Source organism: Strix uralensis, chromosome 13 (assembly GCF_047716275.1).
Source record: "Strix uralensis isolate ZFMK-TIS-50842 chromosome 13, bStrUra1, whole genome shotgun sequence".
NCBI classification, from domain to species: domain Eukaryota; kingdom Metazoa; phylum Chordata; class Aves; order Strigiformes; family Strigidae; genus Strix; species Strix uralensis.
The window spans coordinates 12,866,603-12,887,767 of record NC_133984.1 but is presented as its reverse complement, the minus strand read 5'-3'; the positions used below and the strand labels follow the sequence as shown (position 1 = coordinate 12,887,767).

Genomic DNA, 21,165 nt, shown 5'->3' with positions numbered 1-21,165 from the left:
ATATAAATTTGAGGGACTTGCATTGAGAGTGGCCATATTGTACTAGAAACATGAGTCTGAGCTGGACTTTAGATCACAGATAATTTCAAATATCAGAAAGAGCATCTAGCTGTGATGTATTTGTACTGCCCAGGGATGGGCATCCAGTTTCCTCTATCTTGATGCTGCTTATAGGGAAGGGATAGAAGGGAAGCAGGAGGGGATGAGGGGGGCAGGCCTGGAGATCACTCTAGCTTGTGAGGTTCTCTGCAGAATTAAGGAGATTGTAAACTGTCATAACTGAGCCAAATTCATCCCTGCTACTCCCTGAAATCAGCCCTGCATAGCTGATGGAGAAGGAAACTCAGCTTACCAACAGAGGTTCTCCCAGTAATATCACTCAGATGATCAACCTCATCTTCTCCAGCATACCCAGCACATAGCTCCACCTGTGCTACATACCCAAGACCTGCTATCGCAGGGAGGGGAGAGGCAATGTGGGTTTAATTGCCTGGAAGCTGGTCAGCTCCTGACTCATAAAGGGCTCGTGAGAACTTGGGGAGAGGAGATGAATTTAAAAATTGCTCTGTCCATCCATGACATGTTCTACCCCATGTAGGAACTGATGGCAGTTTCAGTTTTCTCTGTTTCTCTGCTGTTATGATGCATGCTGAAAACATCCTGTGAAGTCAGAGCCTTGGTAAGGTGCTAGCCTGTCTGAATCTTGACTGTGGGCAGATCCAACAAGAGGGAAGGACAGGTCTGGGAAACAAGGAGAGAACAGATGAAAGACATAACGGTGATATCAGGCCTAAGCAGCACACCAGGGCTGAACATGGAGTGGAGAAGCCTACAGCAAGCCAAGAGGGCAAGGTGGAAGGTTTGGAAGAGCAGAATTGCCTATTTACCCTGTTGTAGGAGGATCCCATTTTGGAGCAGTACACTGACATAAAGTGAGTGGTCCGTGCTTGCCCCTCTGCTCACCTGGCATCCAGTGCTGGCAGTGAAGCAGGTACAGAAGATCCAAGTTTCAACAGACTGTTCCAACTCTGCTCCTGGGGTAGGATTTCACCACAGATTCTAATGAGGGCACAAGCAGACCACCACAGGGTATTTCTGCAAAACACTCCCATGATGTGCTGCTCCCAGCCAGCAGCTGAGAGAACACCACTCCTGTAGCAAAAGATAAAGCTTCACCTCTTGCCTAAGAGCAGAGAGTGGCAGGGAGATGCATCCATCAGAGGGGTAGAGCAGAGGCCAGCTGTGTTGAAGCAGGTATGTCCTTAGGATCATGTGAAGATATACCCTGAATTCCAAGCTTGGGCTGTGGGTAGAGCATTTGGTGAATGTTAATAGGGGAGGGGTCTTCTCAGGGGCTTTTGTGTTGGATTTTTGGCCAGGATTGTGGTGAAGGAGACATCTGGAGTACTTTGGGGAGGCTGTAGCTGGCAGCTGCTTTGCCTTGTGAACTTGGACTGGCAGTGAGAACTTGATACAGCTCTGTGGTTAGGCTTGCACAGTTCCTTTTTTTTTTTTTTTTCAGAATTAGCAACACTGAACCCGTTCAAAAATACATGCAATTTTCACTAAGTTTTTGTTCCCAAGAAGAAAGAAGTTAAAACTTGGAACAAAAGGCTTACTTAAGCCTTTTGTAATGAAGCATTTTAATTTTATGTTTTGAAACAATGTGGGGTTTCCCCTCAATTTTCATTTAATTTAAAACATATATAGCAGCATGTAACCATATATAGCATATGTAACCTTATCCTTTGGCTGATTTGTCATGATCTAGTCTGAATTCTTCTGTTTGCTGCAAGCTGTGTTCTCACGTCAAGCCAGATCAACCTTTTTCTATGCTGGAAACGCTCAGTGAATAAAGTCCTCCATCTTTTGCTGGTTCCTTAATGATGCCTGAGAAATGAGTAAGCCCATAACCCACTAATTTCCCACTCCTCTTAACATTGCGCTGCTACATTGAAAAAGCAGATTACGGAGAGCGGAGAGGAATGCCCCCTCCCTACATGCCAGCAGCAGGGCATGATTCAAGGCCCTTAAAGGATACCTTTGTGCAGGACACAAACCCGAGATGGGCGATGCCACTGGCTCTGCTTGCTGACGCTGGCCACATCAGCGTCTCTCAACAAAGAGGCAGGTGTTTTCTTTGGGCCGTGTGCGGCACCGAGTAGCGTGTTAGGCCTCTCCTTTTATCCTCTTTATTAAATAGACTCAGATGGCACCTGGGGACTTGGTTTTCCTTCCCTCAAGCTAAGGCAGTCAGGAGTTAACCCCTCTTATAACCGTGGTGCTGCCTCTATGTAACAGGCTCCCAGTCATTCATTGAATGGCTCAGGGCTCTTTCCTTCATTAGAGAGCGAACCTGTGTTTGTTTTTTTTTTCCCCTAGCTTTTTGCAGTCTGCAGACTGCATTTCTTATGGATACACCTGGACTAAACATCGCAGCGGTAGCCATTCCAAACTTATTTTCAGTAAGGGCTTGTTCTTGTAAGCTGTCCACAGGACCCTGGGGGTTTTAAGGATCAGAAGATGAAAATTCTGTAGGCATTTACCCTGGGATTCTGTTACCTCCCATTAAACCTTGTTACACATACAGGCTTTTGGGAAACTGTTTCTTCAGAAATTCAGTAGCTGGTTTGATTCCGCCCACGAGGGGTCTTTTGCAGTTAGGTGTGTTTGCTCAATAGGTCTGGGGTTTGTTTCTCGTGGCCAGAGATGTTAATAACCCCTGTGTCCAGCGTCACTGGGATTGGGACTTACTGGGACAGCTCTTAGAGGTTCCCCTGGTTTCCCCTACTGTTCCCAGCTAAGGGGTTTCTCGCAGAGCCCTGTCCTTCTGCAAGTAAAGCACTTACATCTTCATTTTGGTTTAAGGTAAAAAGTGTGGTGAAATTGGCACATTTTTAACAGTCTATGTTTTTCTCCAAATATTTTTTTTTGAGAAAAACCAACAAAAACAAAATGCTCTCCAAATATTATTCCTAGTGCTTGCTGGAAGAACACAAGTCCCAGTGTTGTGTACCATTTGAAACACCCATTCAGAGCTGCATATGCAGAAATACCAACATGCAGTGACTCAGTACTGAGTCCAAACAAAAAGGAAGTATGTAGAATAGAAAAAGTTTAATGTATTTATGTTTAACTACAGATTCAGCCACAGAAAGGATTCAGCTTATATATTCTTGGTTTAAGTGTCTGTGCACTGCATGTGCTGCAGTGTTTATAACCCACAGACATTACTGTGAACTGGCATGAAAGTAGGTGGTATTTGAATTTGCATCCAGTTGTGCTCTACATGCACAGTACACATGGCTCTGTGGGTCACAGACCTTTTAAAATAGATGAAATCTAAATTATTTTAGCTCAGGACAAGTCTGGAAGAAGATGCAGGAGGAACTGAATTCTGTCCCTTGTGTTACCTAGAAATTTTCCCTAGACTTTGTATTTGACAGGTAGGTCATGGATGGACATGTCTCAAGTATTGCCTGTAGCAATGCCCAGCTGTCCCTGCTGAGGAAGGAGTCACTCCAACAGGCAGGTTTAGGCACCATGGTCAGTCAGGTGGGTTTTTTCTATTGCTTGTTTGATGTCTCTCTAGCAGGGCATGCTCACAAATTCATGGCGGTCCCATCTCTCTCACTGTCCAGGTAAAAGACCTACTGTCATACACCACAGTTTCCTGTAAGCCCAAGTGCCAGGGCTCTGTCCACATGGAAACCAGTATATAACTGGGAGAAATATAGTGCCTGCCCTGGCTTTGTTTCAGTAAGGAGTCAGGGCATGGCAGGAGTACAGGCATGAACAGGGTACCTGGGAAGTCCGTGGTACAGGTGCAGCCTCAATCTACTCAGCAGCAAAAGAAATAAATGGGTGTCTGTCTGCAGCCAGATGCAACTCCTTACTTTCTGTGACTGTTTTCAGAGGGGAGTTGCCTCCCAGAGCTGGTGTTTTTGCAAGCCAGTCTTCTATTTATTTCAGGATCCCAGGGCCCTTTGCAAACATTAAGCCTGAGGCAGCTCTGTAAGGTTGTCCAGGGAAAGTGTGTTAAGGGAATCATCCTTCAAAGTGCGGCCATTTCAGAGTAAACTGGGCAATGCTTAACAGTGCAAGAGAGCCTGCAATAGCTGTTTGGATTAGGAACCGAAGAAGGATTATTGCTCATTTACATAACGATGGCACCCAAGGGTGCCAATTAGGATCAAGGGCCTATTGCACTGGTGGTGTGCAGACACTTAATAGGAGGCAGTTGGCACCAAAGGGCTCCCACTGGACTTCTGAAGGGAAAACCTTCTGTATAAATAGGGAGGGAACAGGATCTTTATTTAAATGTATTTTTTTGGTCTCAGATTTTATATTTGTAGTGAATGTTTGGGAGAAAATATATATTCCTGAATAGCTCTGTTTGGTATCTAAAACAGAGTGACTTGGTGACTTTCTGTATGTCCTTTTATAATAGAGATGTTCCTAGTCACACAGCAGAAGCATTTTCTATTAGGTAATTAATAAACAGAGGGCAAAAGGTGTGTCCAGCCTGGCAGAGCTTATTTTTAATTCTAAGGCAAGAGGGAAGGGATGGATCTAGTTTGAGGCAGAAGAGGTTTTGGTCTACACGAAAGATGGAGATCTTCACATTTTATAAGCACAGTGACGAGAGCTTGCTGCTGTCTGTTTGGAAACAGGTGATTATAGACATGGGGAAGTCAGTGTGGATAGGATTTAAAAAAAAAAAAGAGAAAATGGGATTCTGCAGTGGTGGAGAGATGGAGAGAGGACTGTGGGACAATGAAGGACAGCTGGTTGGGGGCTGTGTGGGGGACAGGAGTGGGAAAGGTTACAAACCCTTCAGCTGTACCTGCTTGTCTTTCATGCAGTGCCTCAAAATCTGAGACCTGCTTGTTGGTGAATGGAGATAAGAATCCCAGAGGTTTTCAGGGGACAGCCACCTTTGCATACCAGTAAAAGAGGAAGTGAGTTGTTTGCTGTCATGCCCCTCTCCAGTGCTACATGCATTTCTGTGGTGCTGCAGGTCTGGAAGTTCCTGTGCGTGCAGAGTGCTCTTTGTCAGCAATAGGATGCTGTAGACATGGGGACTTGGAGTGCCCAAAATACAGAGGGATCCATTGTCGTGTTTCCTCTCCTGAAGCATAATTTTTGGGCCATGGTGAGTCATCTGAACTGAGTTTTTTCCTTTTATCTCTCATTTTGCCACAAGTGCCAGGTGCTGGGCTAATGTTTGAGTTGTGCTGGCAGGAGGAGGCTGGGGAACAACATGTCTCTGGCATCTTGCGTAGAGGAAAGCGTTTCTTCTGGGGCTTTTTTGAGAATCTGTCCTGAAAAAATAGCTGCAGTGGTGTATAGCTGGAGGCTATGCTCACAGCCAGCCCCAGAGATTCACAGGTATCCCTCAGCACTGCCAGAAGAGAGGTTTTTCTTTGCTCTCAAACTCACAGGCCATGCTCACAGCTTCTAAATGACTCTCACAAGGTGGAATGCTGCTTTTGGATAGTAAAACCTCCAGAAATACTACCCACTTCGGTGAAGCGTGGGATTTAACCCACTGGGAGAAACAGCATTTGTATTATCTAAATTCTGGAGGTGCTCAGAGCTGAGGAATTGCAAACCATGCAAAGTTTTTTGAGTATCAGTGTTTTACCCTCCCTCACCTGCTGAGTTCAAATCTCCAAGCTTGATTCAATTGGCACATAATGTTTTTGTTCTCCAGGTGGGAAGTAGAGCTGTTGGGACCAGCTACGGTCTGTTCCAGCACTAGGCAAGTGCATTTGTTTCTATACCAATAGATGAAATTGTTGTATCCTATGGCTGTAGCTAATAATTCCCAAATAAGCTATACCAACAAAACCACTTTTTGTCCTTGTAACTTAACATCACACATGGAGGTTCCAGTAACATAAAAGCGCATTTGTGAAGAAACACATTCCCTAGCAACATTTTGTTAAGGAAGATTTTGGAAGTGCTCCATGTTGGCTTGTCACAACCTTTCATGGGAATAATAGTAGGCAAGTATTGACAGTTGAACACACCCCCTCCACATCTAGAACTGAGGTCTTTGAGATTTAGTGCACTGCAGACTCACAAAAATTTGAATAGAAGGGCAAAAATGCTTTGAAACATGTCTTGAGGTTCCATAGCACATGTTGAAGCCTAAACTCAAATTTTGCCAAAGAAGGGAAACTGTTTCAATTTCTAAGCTGTCCTTGGAGCAGTAAAAAGCACTTTCTTTCCCAGGAAGGTTGTATCAGTGCTCTAGAGCCAGACACCCTCTTGTTAATCCTCGCTGGCCCCATAAATCCTGTGCTTCTTTCTGCACAGCAGTATAGTTTGAGCAGATGGACTGGGATGTGGTCTTACTGCAGCCTGAGAAGCTGTGTCTACTGTTTCTTATTCTAACCACCAACTGCTGGAGTATCAAAACATGGACAAATACAGTTATGAGGAAGATGCGAGCATTTTTCCTGATAGTAGTTTGCAGATCTGTCTTTCTTTGGTTTGGGTTAGTGGGTCCCATGTATCTCTCTTGTTCATGTTTCTTCATCACAGCTACTATCTTGGCATCCGTAGATGTCAGTTTATCTGCCAGATATCACTGCCAGCTAGCATTGAAACAAGAAAATGAGCTTTTCGTTTCTCATCCAAGAAATGCTGAGTTATTCTATCTGCAGGATTCATGGTATAACCTGGGTTGATTTGTCTTTTAATGTTCTGGTCACTGAGTAGGCACTAAGTATACATAAGATCAGCCCAAAACTTTACCAAGCCCAGTATCCTGTGTTCAACAGGAGCCTACAGCAGGTGATTAAAAAATATGGGCAAGAAATAGGGTACTTGAATTGCTCTTTTCTTGTTGAACCCACTCAGCTTCTGGTGATCTTGTTTAGGCTGCATTGCCTTGATCCTCAGGTGAACGGTAAAACCAGCCACTTGATAGCCTTCATTAATGAAAGAGAGGAAATGATGCTATAAGGAAGCAAAGACCTGCTCCAGCTCTCACAAAAGGACCTTTGCATTCCTCTGCACCTGTCCCAGAAGATTTGCTGAAAGCTTCACTCTGGACTCCTTTGTTATGGTGTGGGGCAGGAGGAGAGCCAGCTGTAACCCCCAGCGGTTTCTGCCAGTCGAGCAGTAGAGACCTCCCGATGGGTCGCACTGCGCAGATACACCATCCAGTGCGGCAGTAGGCCTGACCTGGAGCGGCCGGGCTGCTGCTGCCATCACGTGATTCATAGCTGGAAAAAGCAGGCTGGCAGAAAACATTTGCCAGTCCCCCAAAGCCAAGCCTGATGAGCACCACCAACATGTTCCAACGCCTGTTTGTCAAGCCAGAAATATCAGTGGAGTACGACAGTGTTTGCTGCAGTCCCTCCCAGGATGATGTGAGCTGGGAAGAGGGAAGGCAGCGCCAGAGGAAAAGGCTTGGCCAATGTGTAGTTTCTGGCATGTTTTTATACACATGCTGAGTGCCACCCTTCGCGGCTTCTCTTCCTTTTGAGTGTATTTGTTAGGGGAATTGTGTGAGTAAGAAGCTAAGTTTCTGTTTAAGCAATAAATGGAGAGGTCATTTCTCACAGGGCTGGTGCGTGATACCTGCAGTACGTGCCAGCAGAGCTGCAGTATGTTACTGGGAGCAGAGTTCAGTCCTGCACCTCCGTGAGCTCCAGCCCTCGCTCCAGCCCTCGCTCCAGTCCTTCCTGAGAATCTTTCCTAGGTGCTCCTAAATCTCTGCTTATTCCTCTAAAGGATCTGGGCTGGAGGGCTAATCACCTCTCAGTTATGCTGCTAGATAGGTAACAGCTCTCCAGCTTCCAAATACCTCCATTATATGACAGCGTGTAGCCTATACCTACTTCTGCCATGATTTACCCTGGATCAGGGCCATATCAAACTCTTGGGATAGTTCTTTTTCACTGCTTCTCATCCTCCACTTGCTTCAGCTTTATTTTGTCCTGGAATAGGAAATTAAATACTTAAATAGGAATTTAATAAGTAGAAGAGAGGAAAAAATGCACCTCTGAATTGCAGTTAACAAGCTAGCTGTGGTCTGAGTCTGCTTTGCTCGGATATTGTTGGTAATGAAGCCACATGGCTTCTCTATGTGAAGGTCCAAGATGCTGTGATTTCTTTTTAATCCAAAATTGCCAGATTACAACCTGTCAGCTGTGTTCCTGCACAGCTTTAGAAGTATTTAGAAGCTCTTCATGGATATCTAGGACAATGTTACAGTTTTAATTTCTCTCTAAATAGCAGGGTCAATTAAATTTGCGTGGGAAGGGGGATGTGGGAAGGATAAGAGAAGAGGTGGGCTGTCTGCTTATGGTGAAAGCTGAATTAATGTTTGGGAGTGTTTGGAAAAGGGAGAGGGAGCCTTGGGGTAATAGCTGAGAGGTTGTTCACAATCTCAGTGCAAACTGGATGAGCAGTGGATATGCAGTAGGTAGATCTTCAGCTGAGACAAGCCAAAGGAGTAGACTTTGCCAAGAAGCAATACTATGAGATCAGCACTCGGCATTCCTTACAGGCATGTGGCTTCGCAGCAATATTGCAGGGACAAGCCCACCAGTAGATAATAACAACCTAATTTTAGATTCACAGGCTCCCAAATAGGGTTGGGCATTTTTATTAATGAGTAGCATAGTCACTTAAGAATCCAGGTTCAGCAGATAGTTTTGGCAAGGAGAGAATGGAGGGTTATAAAAGCTGGAAATTGCCCTTGATTTTCTCCTCTGGAACAAGGGCTCATCCCACATCTTACATGAAAAACTTTAGAGAGTGAAAAAAGAAAAGAAACATTTCTGATAAACATGTAATCTGGTGCTGAATTAACCTGGGTTCTAACCTCAAGACAATGAGTGGTTTTGCTTTTGTTTGTTTGTTTACAAATTAAAAAAAATTTCTCTTGTCAGACTCTGAAACAACCAATCTTTTTTCCTGACTTTTAGTTTGTGGTTGGTTTTGATTCAATTACAGCACTAAACAATCAGTGCTCTGCAAATTCCTCATCTCAGAGTGTCTCTGAGGTTGTACGTCCAGGAGTTTCTCCTTGCTGCTTTACTGTGGGCATTTGAAGGAGGGGCCCAGCTGCCATCAGCAGCAAGAACTAACAGGCAGTAAGACGTTCTCTCTGCTGTATCTTGGGGGAATAAGAGATATCTCTGCCAACTGAAATCTGTAAAGAGCCCTTATGTTCTACTCACACTTGACAAAAATACCAAGGTTCACCCAAGCACCTCAGCTACTCTGAGTTCTCTAGACTTGAGAAGGTCTGTCCCACCTGAGTGGCTCTGAGCACTTTTGCTAGGGTCTCCTCCACCACTTTCCTCCCAGACCTGGAAGGATGCATCTGTTATGGCCAATCTGAAGACTTACTGGTGTGGAGAACACACCCATTTGATGTTTCCTATCCTTGAAGCTGACAGTACGTGGCATGGGGAGGAATCACAACTCTAGTATATATGCCATAGTCTCACCATGCTCCAGGCTCCCTGACTGTGACACTGTTCTGATGCTCTCCCTTCCACATAACTTCAAAGTTTTTTATATCAAAACTACTAATCTGCTTTTCCCCTTTTTCATTTCTTCCAGGGGCTTGTTGTCTTCAAACAGTAACTGAAGGGGAAAGCACTTCTGAGAACCATGATGTCCCTGGGTGTCAGTAAAGGTAACTCCTTTCCCCACCCCAAGCTGTTGGGGATCTGTCCACTGTCATGGTTTTCCTTTGCATTCTTTGCTCAGTTGTATCTGCTGTAACATCTCTGCTGAACTCTGCCAGTGCAGTGTGTCCAAGGGTAGAGGACACCTCTTCCTTATCTGGGACCTGCTCCAACCTGCAGCTCCAAAATTACATGCATTTGGCTATAATTTCAGTATCCATGAATGTTGAGAGAGCTGAAGAGCTTATAGCCTGGCTGAGGTTTTGAAATGAGCAAAAGACTAATAAACTCCCATATTATTCTCTTTTCAAGACCCTCCTTAAAATTCTGTCTTTGAAATGTCTACTGAAAATACAGCAGCAATTAGCAGCCAGTGCAGCAGCTGACCAGAATGGCTTCTCTGTATCTCTGTCTACCCACAGCCTCTTGTCTCTTCTAGCACTAAAAAACAGAAGTCTGTGGGCTGCAGACCACCCCTGTGCAGTGTGCAATATCCATACAGTAATGAGAAGACTGCTTTTATTATTAATAATCTCCTAATAATGTCAATTATTAATTCTAATAATTAATAAACTCCTTATTATCAAAGGAGTGTGAAAAAAATCATACTGGGGCTACAAGTTGCTCTGAGTTGTCCCAGGACCATGCCCAAGCGGTAGAGTTCTTTGGCAGACTCTGAGATTTAATTTTTAAGCAACAGATGCTCACAGGACCTTTACATGTGAATAGATGGGATGATGCTTCCAAATCCGAGGATAACCTGAAACAGTAATGTGGAGAAGAGTGGAAATGCCTTATTTATTTCCAATAGGCAATAGATTTAATTTTCAATTTCAGTGCTAAGAAAAGCAGCCCTTCCCTTTCCAGGTGCTCCCCATGAGGTGTGTTACTGCTGGTCCCTAAACTGCACCCTGACATAGATGTGGCACCGCATACCTGTGCCTTTTAACTGCTACTGCTATTTCCACATGAGGAAGGACATTCTCTTCATTGCTATAGCTGTCTTTTCCTTATAGAGGAATGGCTTGGATGATAAGAAGTTGTAAAGCTGCAATAACTTCTTGGTGTCTCTAAACACCTGAGCTGTATTGGTCCAAGTGTGACAAGGAGAGCAGGCTTGATGTTTTCAGCTTTTACAAGTCATTTCCAAAATGGCAAAAGGTGGAAGATAGTCAGAAATACATAGAAAAGGAGATTTCCTTACCTGGTCTTCATCTTACAATTTCCCCATAGGAAAATAGCTATTTTCCTCAGTAGAAAATGCTGGATGGGGAATTTCTTAGTTAAAACACCTTTTTTTTTTTTTTTTTTTTAAATAATATCCAGCTGCAATCAATTTGGCCCAGCAGAACTTTGTCAATCAAGGATGTCTAAAGCCCTTCACATCAGTCACCTGTACATTTCCTTCCCTTGTGAGAGACTGTTTCCCCTTCCCTCGCCTCCCATTTCCTTCCCTGCCTGCTTGCAATATTTTTGGCTTTAATACTCCTCCCCATTAACCTGTGCTTTTTTCACCCACTCTTTTTCCCACTGGGAGGACTTACCAACTTGTAATCCATGACCTTCTGCAATTTCCTACATTTTAATTTTATGTTTTAATTGCCATTGCTGACTGACCTGGTCAGACAATGTAGTTGTGGTTCACTGCCTGAACAGAGACAAGGAGCAGAATGAGGATGGTGGCAGAATTAATGGCTGGACTGGATGATCTTCAAGGTCTTTTCCAACCTAGACAATTCTGTGTGATTCTGTGAATTGCTGTTGGACAGCGAAAGAGAGACCATGCAGAACAGGACATTTCCAGATTTGGGCCAGAACCACACTTCAGGGAGATACGGTTTGAGAATATGTTTTTGAAACTGAACTTTGTAATGGAAATGTGGAAATGAGGAGCTAAAGGAGGTGTCTCCTCCAACTCTGACAGGCCACCAGAAAAAACTGACAGCTAGGTGTTTGCGTTTTATGGCTTACCTCTAACTCCCAACTCTTGGCTTACCTTCATGCTCTAGACGTATCATCCTCTCCCACAAACCAAAAAAATCTTACACTAGAGCTGATGTGATGGGAAATGCCAGAGGAAACACTGCTTTGTAAATACATGATTAGACCACCCACTGAATGTCTTTGTTCTTCCTGAGAGAAAATGATTCATTAATGTTAAACAGTCCCCTGAAAGGAGAGAAAAAAATGGGTGAATCTCTGTAGAGGAGGTGATATATCAGGGTAAATTGATTCTGAAGTTTCAATAACTGCTTGTTTCCATCTTTCATCAGAAGTGGCAAAAGACTCATTCAGTGTTTGAACCTGTGACTGAAAAGAGACCTGTACTCCCTGCTCTCTGAGATTTATGTCGGCTCACCTGCTGACTGACACTGAATTCTTGCCCTTTGTCAGCAACCCTTCTCCTCTTCTCCCGCCTTTCCCTCTGCCTCTCCTAGGACGTGTCATTCCACCCACGGATGAAGACCGCAAGAGAATCATTAAGCAGATGAAGGTTCGCACCACCCTGAAAGGAGATAAGAGCTGGATCCACCACCATAACTCGGACTCTGAGGATGAGAAGAAGAGCAACCCACTGTAAGTGTGGCCACTGAGGAATGCTCCTCTTCTCCATTCCCTTTCCCACATCAACCTCCCATGAGTACTCTGTTCTCTGGTCTGAAGAAGCAGCACGTGTGGTGCTAGCATGTTCTGGGGTCCCTATGATACCAGGAAATGACACTGCCAAAGGGAAGCAGTGCTCTAGTTTATTTTTTATAAATGCAGGCTGGGAAGAAGCTCTGAAAAATGGCCTTTCCTGGGAGCTGGGAATCCAGCAGCACATGCAGATTTGAAGTTTCAGGAGAATTTGAAAGTTTTTTGAAGCCAGATTGTGTTTCACCATCTCTGGAGTGACAAACAAAGGGGCAGACCTTGATGGGAGGGAGTTTAAGTGATAAAACAGCCAGGTCCACATCTCCCCCTGCAGCTCACAGGGTGTGTCACACAGCCACCCCTGTACCAGGGAACACCACAATCTGCACCAGTTTCTCTTTAATTAGAAACAAAACCAAGCCCAAATTGGTCTTCCCTTAGCAGCTGTCTCCAAAAGCATCACTGCCATGTCCAGCAAGGCAGCTCAGCAAGATCAGAAGTTAATTATGTCATTGTGTTTTCTCTTTACTCAGGTCTGGACGAGCTGCTGGGGGATCCCCAGCCTCAACACCTATTGCTCCCCAGAGTGACAGGTAATTCTGGGGACCCATCCTGTTGCTTCCCTTCTGTGTTATCTCACGGGGTTGATGCATGCTTTCACTGTTTTTTCACAAAAGTCTGCTCTTTCTTCACCTCCTCATACCCACTCACTGCTGTGACTGTGTTGAAAAATATAGTCCTTGAGGAGAGCCTGCATTGTTCAGTATAATGTCTTACAAACTGTCACCTTGTAGAGAGCATGGCTTATCTCCTGCAAAGTCCAGATGGATGAATAGATGGATTGATGTCTTTAATGCAGATGAATGGATGCCTTCAAGCCCATGATCCCACGAGATTACTGGTGCACATCAGCTCCTGTGCTGGTGCAACAACTGTATGCTCTAAGCCTGGGGGCTCCTCAGATCAAGTGAAACCCTGTGTAAGAGCTGAATTTGCTTCAGAGCCAGAGCATGAGGGCTCTTCAGGAATCCAGGAGCTTGTAGGACTAGTGTCCTAAAATATAAAAGTGTTGGAAAGGGCTTAGTCATATGTGAGAGCTCTTTGCTAGCTGCAGTGCCACTGCTGGGAGAGTATTGCCCTCTCCCATGAGCAGTTTCCTGCTTTGTCTCCCTTTTTCTGTGCCAGCTCTTGTTACTTTCTGTTGCAATTAGGCAGGAGGGTTTCCCTGCCATGACCTACCTCCTTCTGCCCTCCCTCTGCAGCATATTGCTTTATCAGTATAAGTAAAAACAGGGACATTTGTGACATTGAAAATGTGGCATTGGAAGGAGCATCTTCACACAAATGTGTGAGGGTCTGAAGTTAACAGAAGGTGAGTGACAGGGAATCCAGGACACTTAGGATCTGTTTATACTTCAAAGCGAGAACAGGCATTCATATGTCAAGCTGGACAACTTCTCAGCTTCCCTGCTGGTTAGACCAGACATGTACTGAGCTTTCTTACTGAATTATTTTGTGATCCTAAGGGCACCCGGACCGACAGGAAAAGAGGAGGTGGTATCTGGGCAGGGGTGAAGGGAGCCTGTCTGAACTCATTTGATGGGAACCAGGTCCTTGAGGCCCATCCTGGTCCCCACCTTGCTCTCAGGAAGACGTCTCCAAGACAGCTTGACGCAGGTTCCAGGGATGTTTCCTCCTGCCCTGGTGCAACGGGCCAGATCCCTGCCTAATGGTATCCCTTTCCTTTCACTCCAGGGAAGCAATGCCGCCCTCCCTTCCTGAGAATGGACCCTCAGAGAAGTTAGCGTGAAGATGATGTTTTCCTGTGATAAAACAACCAGGATCTCTGCTATATCTAATTTTCTCTCTCTGTGCCATCAATCTGGGGACTTAATTTTGAGCCAGAAAACATTGTCAGCATGGCTAATTTTAACTGGCTAACTCTAAAATTCACTTTCTGATAAAAATTTTTTATAGAGCTTGATCTGATGACTATTAATTTTTAAAGAATACTTCCACGGTTAATTTTGGTGCAACAGCTGAGGTATCATTCAAGGCCTATTTAGCTAGATTTTTGGCTTGACAGACACGTTCTGCTGCTGTTGTTTTTCCCCATGTTTCTTAATTCACTAATTTATGTTCTTTGCACAGGTCTTCCGCCTCCAAGCCTCAATCCGGTTACCTCATCAGGTTGGTATGGAGTGGCATATATTTGTGCTGTAGGGGAAGGAGAACTAGATCAGGAGCAACAAGCATGAAAAATATTACTATCTCTTGGCTTCTCCTATTGGTTAGGAAAATTACAATACTCATGGAGTACCTTGGTGAAAAGACAGTCCTGAGTATTTTGTTTAACAAGTAGGTGATGTTAACAGAAAATCAGATCTCCTCTGTATGATACAATGATCACACATGGAAGGGTTATCATGCTATGAAAATGTTCCATCATCCTTGTGATCAGCACAGCACCAGTGATGGGGATTGTGCACTTCAGCTTCCTCTGACACATGGGCTGTTGCCCACAGAGGCTCTGATGCCACCATAATCCTAAACAGGTTGGCAAGCCCTGTGATATCACACCCAAACCTGTGTGCAGGCTGATTTTACTGTGTTGTCTAAGGCCAGGGAGTAGGATAATGGGACTTTTCTCAGGGTGACTCTCCCAAGGAAACACTAATTCTTGGTGTCCTGAGCCAGCACCTTCCTCCTGACAGGACACACAGACACTGTTAGGCCAAAGAGTGGCTACAAGTCTCTTAATTTTAGTTAGCTCTGGCAAAAAATTTAACATGTCTCTTTTCTCCCCAGAGGGGTTTTCACAAGAACCATTGATAAGACCTCTTCCGTGCCAGATTCTTCATCTTCTAATGAAGCACAGAAGATGTATGTGTGTGGCTTCCTCTTCTTCATGAAAATAAGCTTTTAAATATTGTACATATTTCTAGTCATTCTCTTACTTGGGCCAGTGCTTGTGGGCTTCCACTGTGCTCTACTAAATCCCTGCTAATTGCTGGAAGACATGGCTGTTCATTTAACAGATCCACTCAGCAGACATGGGAAAAAGACAAGGCATCAAACTGTATTTTCCTCACTAGAGCATGGGATGGCAGTTGGCTGTGAAAGTACTTGTGGGTTTGGTTTAATTTGGCAAATACTTTTGGATGGGGGACAAATCACAAGGAAACCCTGCAGAGCTGTAACACTTCATTTTGATGTTTTTAATGTGGCTTGGGTTTTTTTGAAACCTGTCTTATGAGAGGCACTTACGTTTAATTCTAGTAAGTAAGATGTAAGCATGGCTCTGATCTAAGCAGATGCTTTGTTGCCCCTCACATGAAACCTTTTGAAACCCCATTTTTTCCCCCTGTTTTGATTCATCTGGAGAGAAGGATGATGCTATAAGGTGTCTTCTTCCTTCTCACTGGCCAATCCTGGGATGGAGTAGCACCATCTCACAGAAGGGTATGCCCATACCAGTTCTGACAACTCATAGTGGCCCTGGTGAAGCAAAGTAGACCTCAAATCCTAGTCCAAGGCTATGAAAAGAAGGCAAATGCTGCCCTTGGATTAAATAACATTCCCTGAATTCAGAGAGTGGATATTTGGGATCACCCTGTTTTCCCCCATCATGCGGAGCTTGAGCTCACCTGGGAAGGAGGGTGGCAAAGGGTGAGAGCTCAGGAGGGTCATGTTAACAGATGTGATTTGTGCCGTCTGCAGCACTGCCGCGAAGGGACGCAGCCTGCACCGTTCTTCCTCTGGCTACAGGATGACCACTGAGGATTACAAGAAACTGTGAGTGTGCAAAGGAGAGCAGCACTTTCTGTCCGTGCACAGGCTCAGCAGCACCTCAGTCTCAGTGATGAAGCCACCTGCACATGGATGCTAGGCCAGGCATAGCTTCATCAGCTGAGCACAGCAGAGTTTTCACTAGAAACTGAAGCAGTTCCCAGTGCTACCTCCAGGCCTGTGTGGGCCTTAAGGTGTTCCTTGAACTGGAAGTGGCCTTAGTATGGAGTGAATTTTATCACCTGGTAGGAATTAAGGCAGAAACTGGAGGGTGCAGCCTGGGGACTTGGTTTGCAGCATTGCTGGCTTTTCTGAAACCAGGAGAAAGGAGGGGCCTTGTGACAGAACAGCACGGCTGACATTTCCTACACAGCTTTTTGTGTCAAAGACCATGGCTCTAATCTGAAATGCAGCTGAGCACTTATTATCAACCAGCCTCTAGGCTTAACCCCTATACTAAGTCAACAAAATCCTATGGGGACACATGTGCCCCAGTGCACATGAAAAATATAACTGTCTTCCACACTTGTGTGCAACACTTCTAGGGTCCGAACCAATTTCCACATGCCCTGTCCTTGGATTTACCTTGGGTTTTGCTTGTGCTGCCTCTGCAACAGTCTACAGAGGCAGTTCCCTTACCCTGGCTCTCTCCTTCCCTTCCTATTCAGAGCTCCGTATAATGTCAAGCAAAAATCCGTGGACTTGGATGAGGAAAATGTGCCTTTTACTCCAGATGAACATAAAAAGAGGTATGCCCTCCAGGTAACCACCTTTTTCTTGCAGGGGCAGTGACAAATGGACTTACTTCAGTTTAACTGTTCATTACTGGGAGGGTCAGTTTGATGGTTATTACAGCTGAGCCATTAGGGCTGATTGCAATAAAATAATAATAAGCAGATATCTCTACACAGAGCGCATCTATGCCCACAGGCGACTGCGCTCCTAACAAAATATAATTAAAAGCCTGACATGATTCAACCTGACAGCATACCCCAATTAATTTGGCAGCTGGAAATGGGTTGTGGAATCCATCAGCTGCATAGTGTCTATGTGAAAAGATAGAGAGGTACAAATAGCCTGGCAGTAAAGGGAGGAGCCCACCTCTTACAGCCTCAGTGTGCACCTTTGAGTCTGGACCACTTGGGGACTTGCATCTAAGTCCAGGTCCAGACGGGTGTCTCATTCTCATCCCAGGAGTAGAATGTGTTTTGTCTGTGTGATAGATCTGCATCTGCTGCAGACAGCATCCTCGTTGCTTTCAGTCAAGTTTCTGAAGATACTTTTCCTCAGATACAAGAGTTTTACAAATGAAAACTTGGTAATTCGCCCACCGGGGATGAACCAATGAAAGTCCTTTCAGAGATCTGCGCTTCTCTCTTGGTACATCTGGTGGTACTGATGTCTGTATAGACACGTGCAGTCCATGTAGCAGGTCAGCCACAAAGCCTGTGTCCCATTTTTTTTCTCATGCGCTATGCAATATTGCAACAGTCCAGGTCTTGAAAAGGAGAACTCTCTCTGCCCTCCTGGAAGAGGAAGGGTGTGGGGTTTTTTCCCGATGCTTGAAATCCATGTGAAAGTGCTGTGGTCTGGTGTGAATGTTACTAGAGAAAAAGATAAGACACTGTTACTCCTCTTAGCTCTGGCTGGATTCTGCTCCCTAGAGCATGGAAGCTCTGTTGGGATTAGCACAAGCCTCCACTGGGTTGTTCACCTATTGTGTCTTCAAGGCTGCAGCCAGCAGCCACTAACAGCACGAGCAGAATGTGACCCCTTCCCTCCCTTACAGGACAGAGGCGGCCAACAGTGTCCTGAGACGCACTGCCAGCAGGGAACGTGCTTACGTCCTCTCGGCGGCCAAGAAAAGCAATGGGTGAGTCTTCAGCGTGCAAGCGCGGGGCAGGAGACAGCGAAGAGGCTGTTGAAGGCGGTCTCACAGGGGTGGTGGCCTGACCCAAGACTCTCGGAAGGTGATGGGTATCTTTCCAATGAGTGGAGAAGACATAGCTGCTGTCTCTCCAGAAGTGCCAAAGATATCTGCAAGTTTCTGCAGAATTGGGGAAATCCTCCAAGAGTCTTGGGAAGTCTTCCTTACTGAGAGGGATGACATTTCAGAAAGAGAAAAAACATGATAGTCCTTAATTCCCTGAGACCCGCAGTAAAGACTTCAATTTTCAGACTCGGTTCTTAGTACTTCTCTCTTCAGTTTTGTTGCATTCAAGGGGAAAATCAGAACAAATATAAACCACATCCAATATTGATCAGCTTTTTGCAGCAGAGTTTGCCTTTATATTGTGTTTGAACAATAGCTAGATTTACAAGATCCTGATCTTAGTTGCAGCTTCAAAATAGTTTTGTGGGGAAAAAGAACCTAACAGTAATGTGAGGATGTGTAACAGGAATGTGAAGGATGTGTGGAAGCTACTGGAGTTCAAGGCTCTGTTGTCCATCTCTTTCCTGAGAGGGAAAAAATAGCAGATTTCCAAGGTCTCTGATCTCCCAGGAGCCATGATAGTGACTTTTTTGCAGCTCGCTTTCACTATAAATCCTTTTCCTCTTGATGTAACAGGGTGACACAATGAGGCACCAGGGGGTTGCTAGTGCAGGAGGAAGCAGGGAGGGGATGCACTAGCAGCACAGCTGTGCCCAGAATAAGAGGAGTGCTTGGGTAGGATTTTAAGGGTGTTTGCACTGGCTGCTGGTTCCTCTGGTGCACTGAGTATCATGTGGTATGGAGGGAGGCAGGTTTGTATGCAGGAAGAAAAACAGCCATCAGGAAGGTACAAAATTAAAAAGGCCCTTTGGGGAGGCTTCTTTACTTCACATGTTGTAAGTAGCTGCTCTTCCTATTTTTATTTCCTCTGCTCTGTAATTTGCACAGGTTTAACACACCCGGTCACTGTCAGCTCTGTCCAAATGGTGTTACATGACCCTTTAATGCCTTGCACCATATGGGTCAATTATGGGTCAGAGACTCTGTGGGAGCTGCCCCTGCCCAAGGTGTGTCTTTACCTCCAAACTTCTAACCGTTGCCTTTATGCTTCCTTTACAGCAGCCCAACACAAGAATTTCCACCCTTGTTTGCCAAGAGGTAGGTCACTGACCCTCTGGAAGTACTGCTGGGGTGGTGCGTCTGTGTCAGGGCTGCTGTTAAATGCTGGGATAGGGGATCCCCAGGTGTTTCAAAGCAGAGGAGGGACACTTCCCTTAAAAAGGATGCTCTGGGTTGAATCACACTGGCTTTTGAGAGCCCACAGTGTTATAAACACCAAGAATACAGTACTGATGATGCTTTGGGTTATGGGCAACCTGAAACAAAGAGAGACCCATTTACTGCCTTTCTTCTTCCAGGGCCAGCAGGGTGAATACTCTTCAGGCTTCAGGCATTTAACTTCTAAAGCAGTTGGTAGGTTAGGGAAATGATGCCTAGAGCACTCTCTGGAGTTTAAGCATTCAGCTGAAGCTATTTGTAAAGTGACTGTGACAGCAAAATGTCACTGATCTCACTTCATTCAGCAAGTTGAGATGCTCACCAGTACCAGAGCACAGGGAGCATAAGGAGCAGGAAAAATCTGCCTCTAGGGGAAACAGAGGGAAAACATAGCTTAAGGGAAAACAAGAATAAAAGGCCTGGATTAGCTAGCAGTGGGAAGTAGGAAACAATGTGATATTTGTCTCTCTTTTTGCCTTTTGAAAGAATTGAGATAGAAGAAGAGGAGGGCCAGCAGAGGAGGAGTCCAACTGTGTCTGGTTCATGCAGGTTTACACCAGATGACAACAGGTATTTACCTCATCCTGGAGTACTGTGTTGACTGTCTTTGATTTAGGGCACACTGATTTGCCATCTTTGCAGACAACTGCATTTATCTGCAAGGTAGCAGCTATCTGAACACAACTAGAGATGGAGGTTTTTCAAAAGAAACTTCTCAGAAAATCCTGATTGCTCCTTTCTTGCAAAAAGGGAAAGATCCAAAGTGAAAAATGACATCAGCTAACTTGGGGACAGGGCCAGAGTGTCATAAAGTACCCAACTGACAGCCCTGGGGGGTGACAAACTGCATTTAAGTACAGGCCAACTCTAATGTGAGTTGTACAGTGTAAACCTGCCACTGAGCCCCTCTCCTGATCACACTCCACAGCCCAATCAGTCCTGTCTTCACAAGGTGCTCATATGCCACAGGAGTGAGCCTGGCGGCACTTCTGGAAAAACAACTCACAGGAGGAGTCGGAGCAGCCATCAGATAGTAATGATTTTCTTTTACTAGCAAACTTGGCTGCGTGAACTGACCCTATCACCTAGACATGAAATACTCAATATCTCATTATTTCCAGTCCCCTGAGCCAGCTCTCTACTTTCATTAGACTTTAGATTTAATTATTCTACTGTGATGGCAACAGATAGGTGTGACTGGAGAGGTTTGAGAGGTTCATTATCTTTAAATTGATCTTTGCTTTGATGGGAAATGTTAGCTTCTTTTCAAGCCCTCAGCCCCTTTCACTCTGAAGCCCAAGTATAGGCAGAGCCATACGCAGCCGTGACAGACAAGATGAAGCGTTCTTGCCGTGGTATGTGAGACCTGGGGACAGGCTCTCTGGTGTAAAGGGGCAGCGGTGACATCCTCCCTTAGCCACACTGGTTGGCACCTGGTGTGGGGCTCAGTGAGACCAGTATGCAAAAATGTTTGGCTGAAATGGAAATGTTTGCCCTAGGAGGGAGAATCCTTCTCTGTTTTCAAGCAGATTCATTTAATTTGGGATTCAGCTCTCTATTCCAGCTCTGAGGGGTGGCTTGATGCCAGGCAGCAGCATTATTAGCTTCTCTGCCACTCTGGTCCTTAGTGGGCTCAGCAGGGAGTCCAATAAATGGGGCCTTTCAGCCTGAAATGCTTTATTTTCAGGATGAAGGAGCTGCCTCATGAATTTTGGTAGCAATTTTGTGCCATTGTGGTGCAGGTTTGAGGCAGGGCTGGGAAGCAGTTACCCTCCCTTCCTCACATATTACACACGTGCGCATAGTGAAATCAGTTTTGTGAATGCACTGAGCTTTAATCTATACATTTGAGGAAGTTGATTTTTAATGCAA

General features: G+C 45.1%; 1 protein-coding gene across 6 annotated transcripts in view; it reads left to right on the top strand.

Moving 5' to 3' along the window:
* Positions 1-21,165, top strand: part of ZNF185 (zinc finger protein 185 with LIM domain) — a 52,646-nt gene that overhangs the window by 7,926 nt on the left and 23,555 nt on the right. For all 6 annotated transcript variants that reach the window (XM_074882793.1, XM_074882796.1, XM_074882797.1 and 3 more), the window contains exons 2-11: positions 9,592-9,667; positions 12,098-12,236; positions 12,827-12,886; positions 14,445-14,483; positions 15,102-15,176; positions 16,014-16,088; positions 16,751-16,831; positions 17,872-17,955; positions 19,135-19,173; positions 19,780-19,863. In XM_074882793.1, coding sequence (XP_074738894.1) covers positions 9,643-9,667; positions 12,098-12,236; positions 12,827-12,886; positions 14,445-14,483; positions 15,102-15,176; positions 16,014-16,088; positions 16,751-16,831; positions 17,872-17,955; positions 19,135-19,173; positions 19,780-19,863 — 701 coding nt within the window. In that variant the 5' untranslated portion in view covers positions 9,592-9,642. The remainder of the gene's footprint in view (positions 1-9,591; positions 9,668-12,097; positions 12,237-12,826; positions 12,887-14,444; positions 14,484-15,101; positions 15,177-16,013; positions 16,089-16,750; positions 16,832-17,871; positions 17,956-19,134; positions 19,174-19,779; positions 19,864-21,165) is intronic.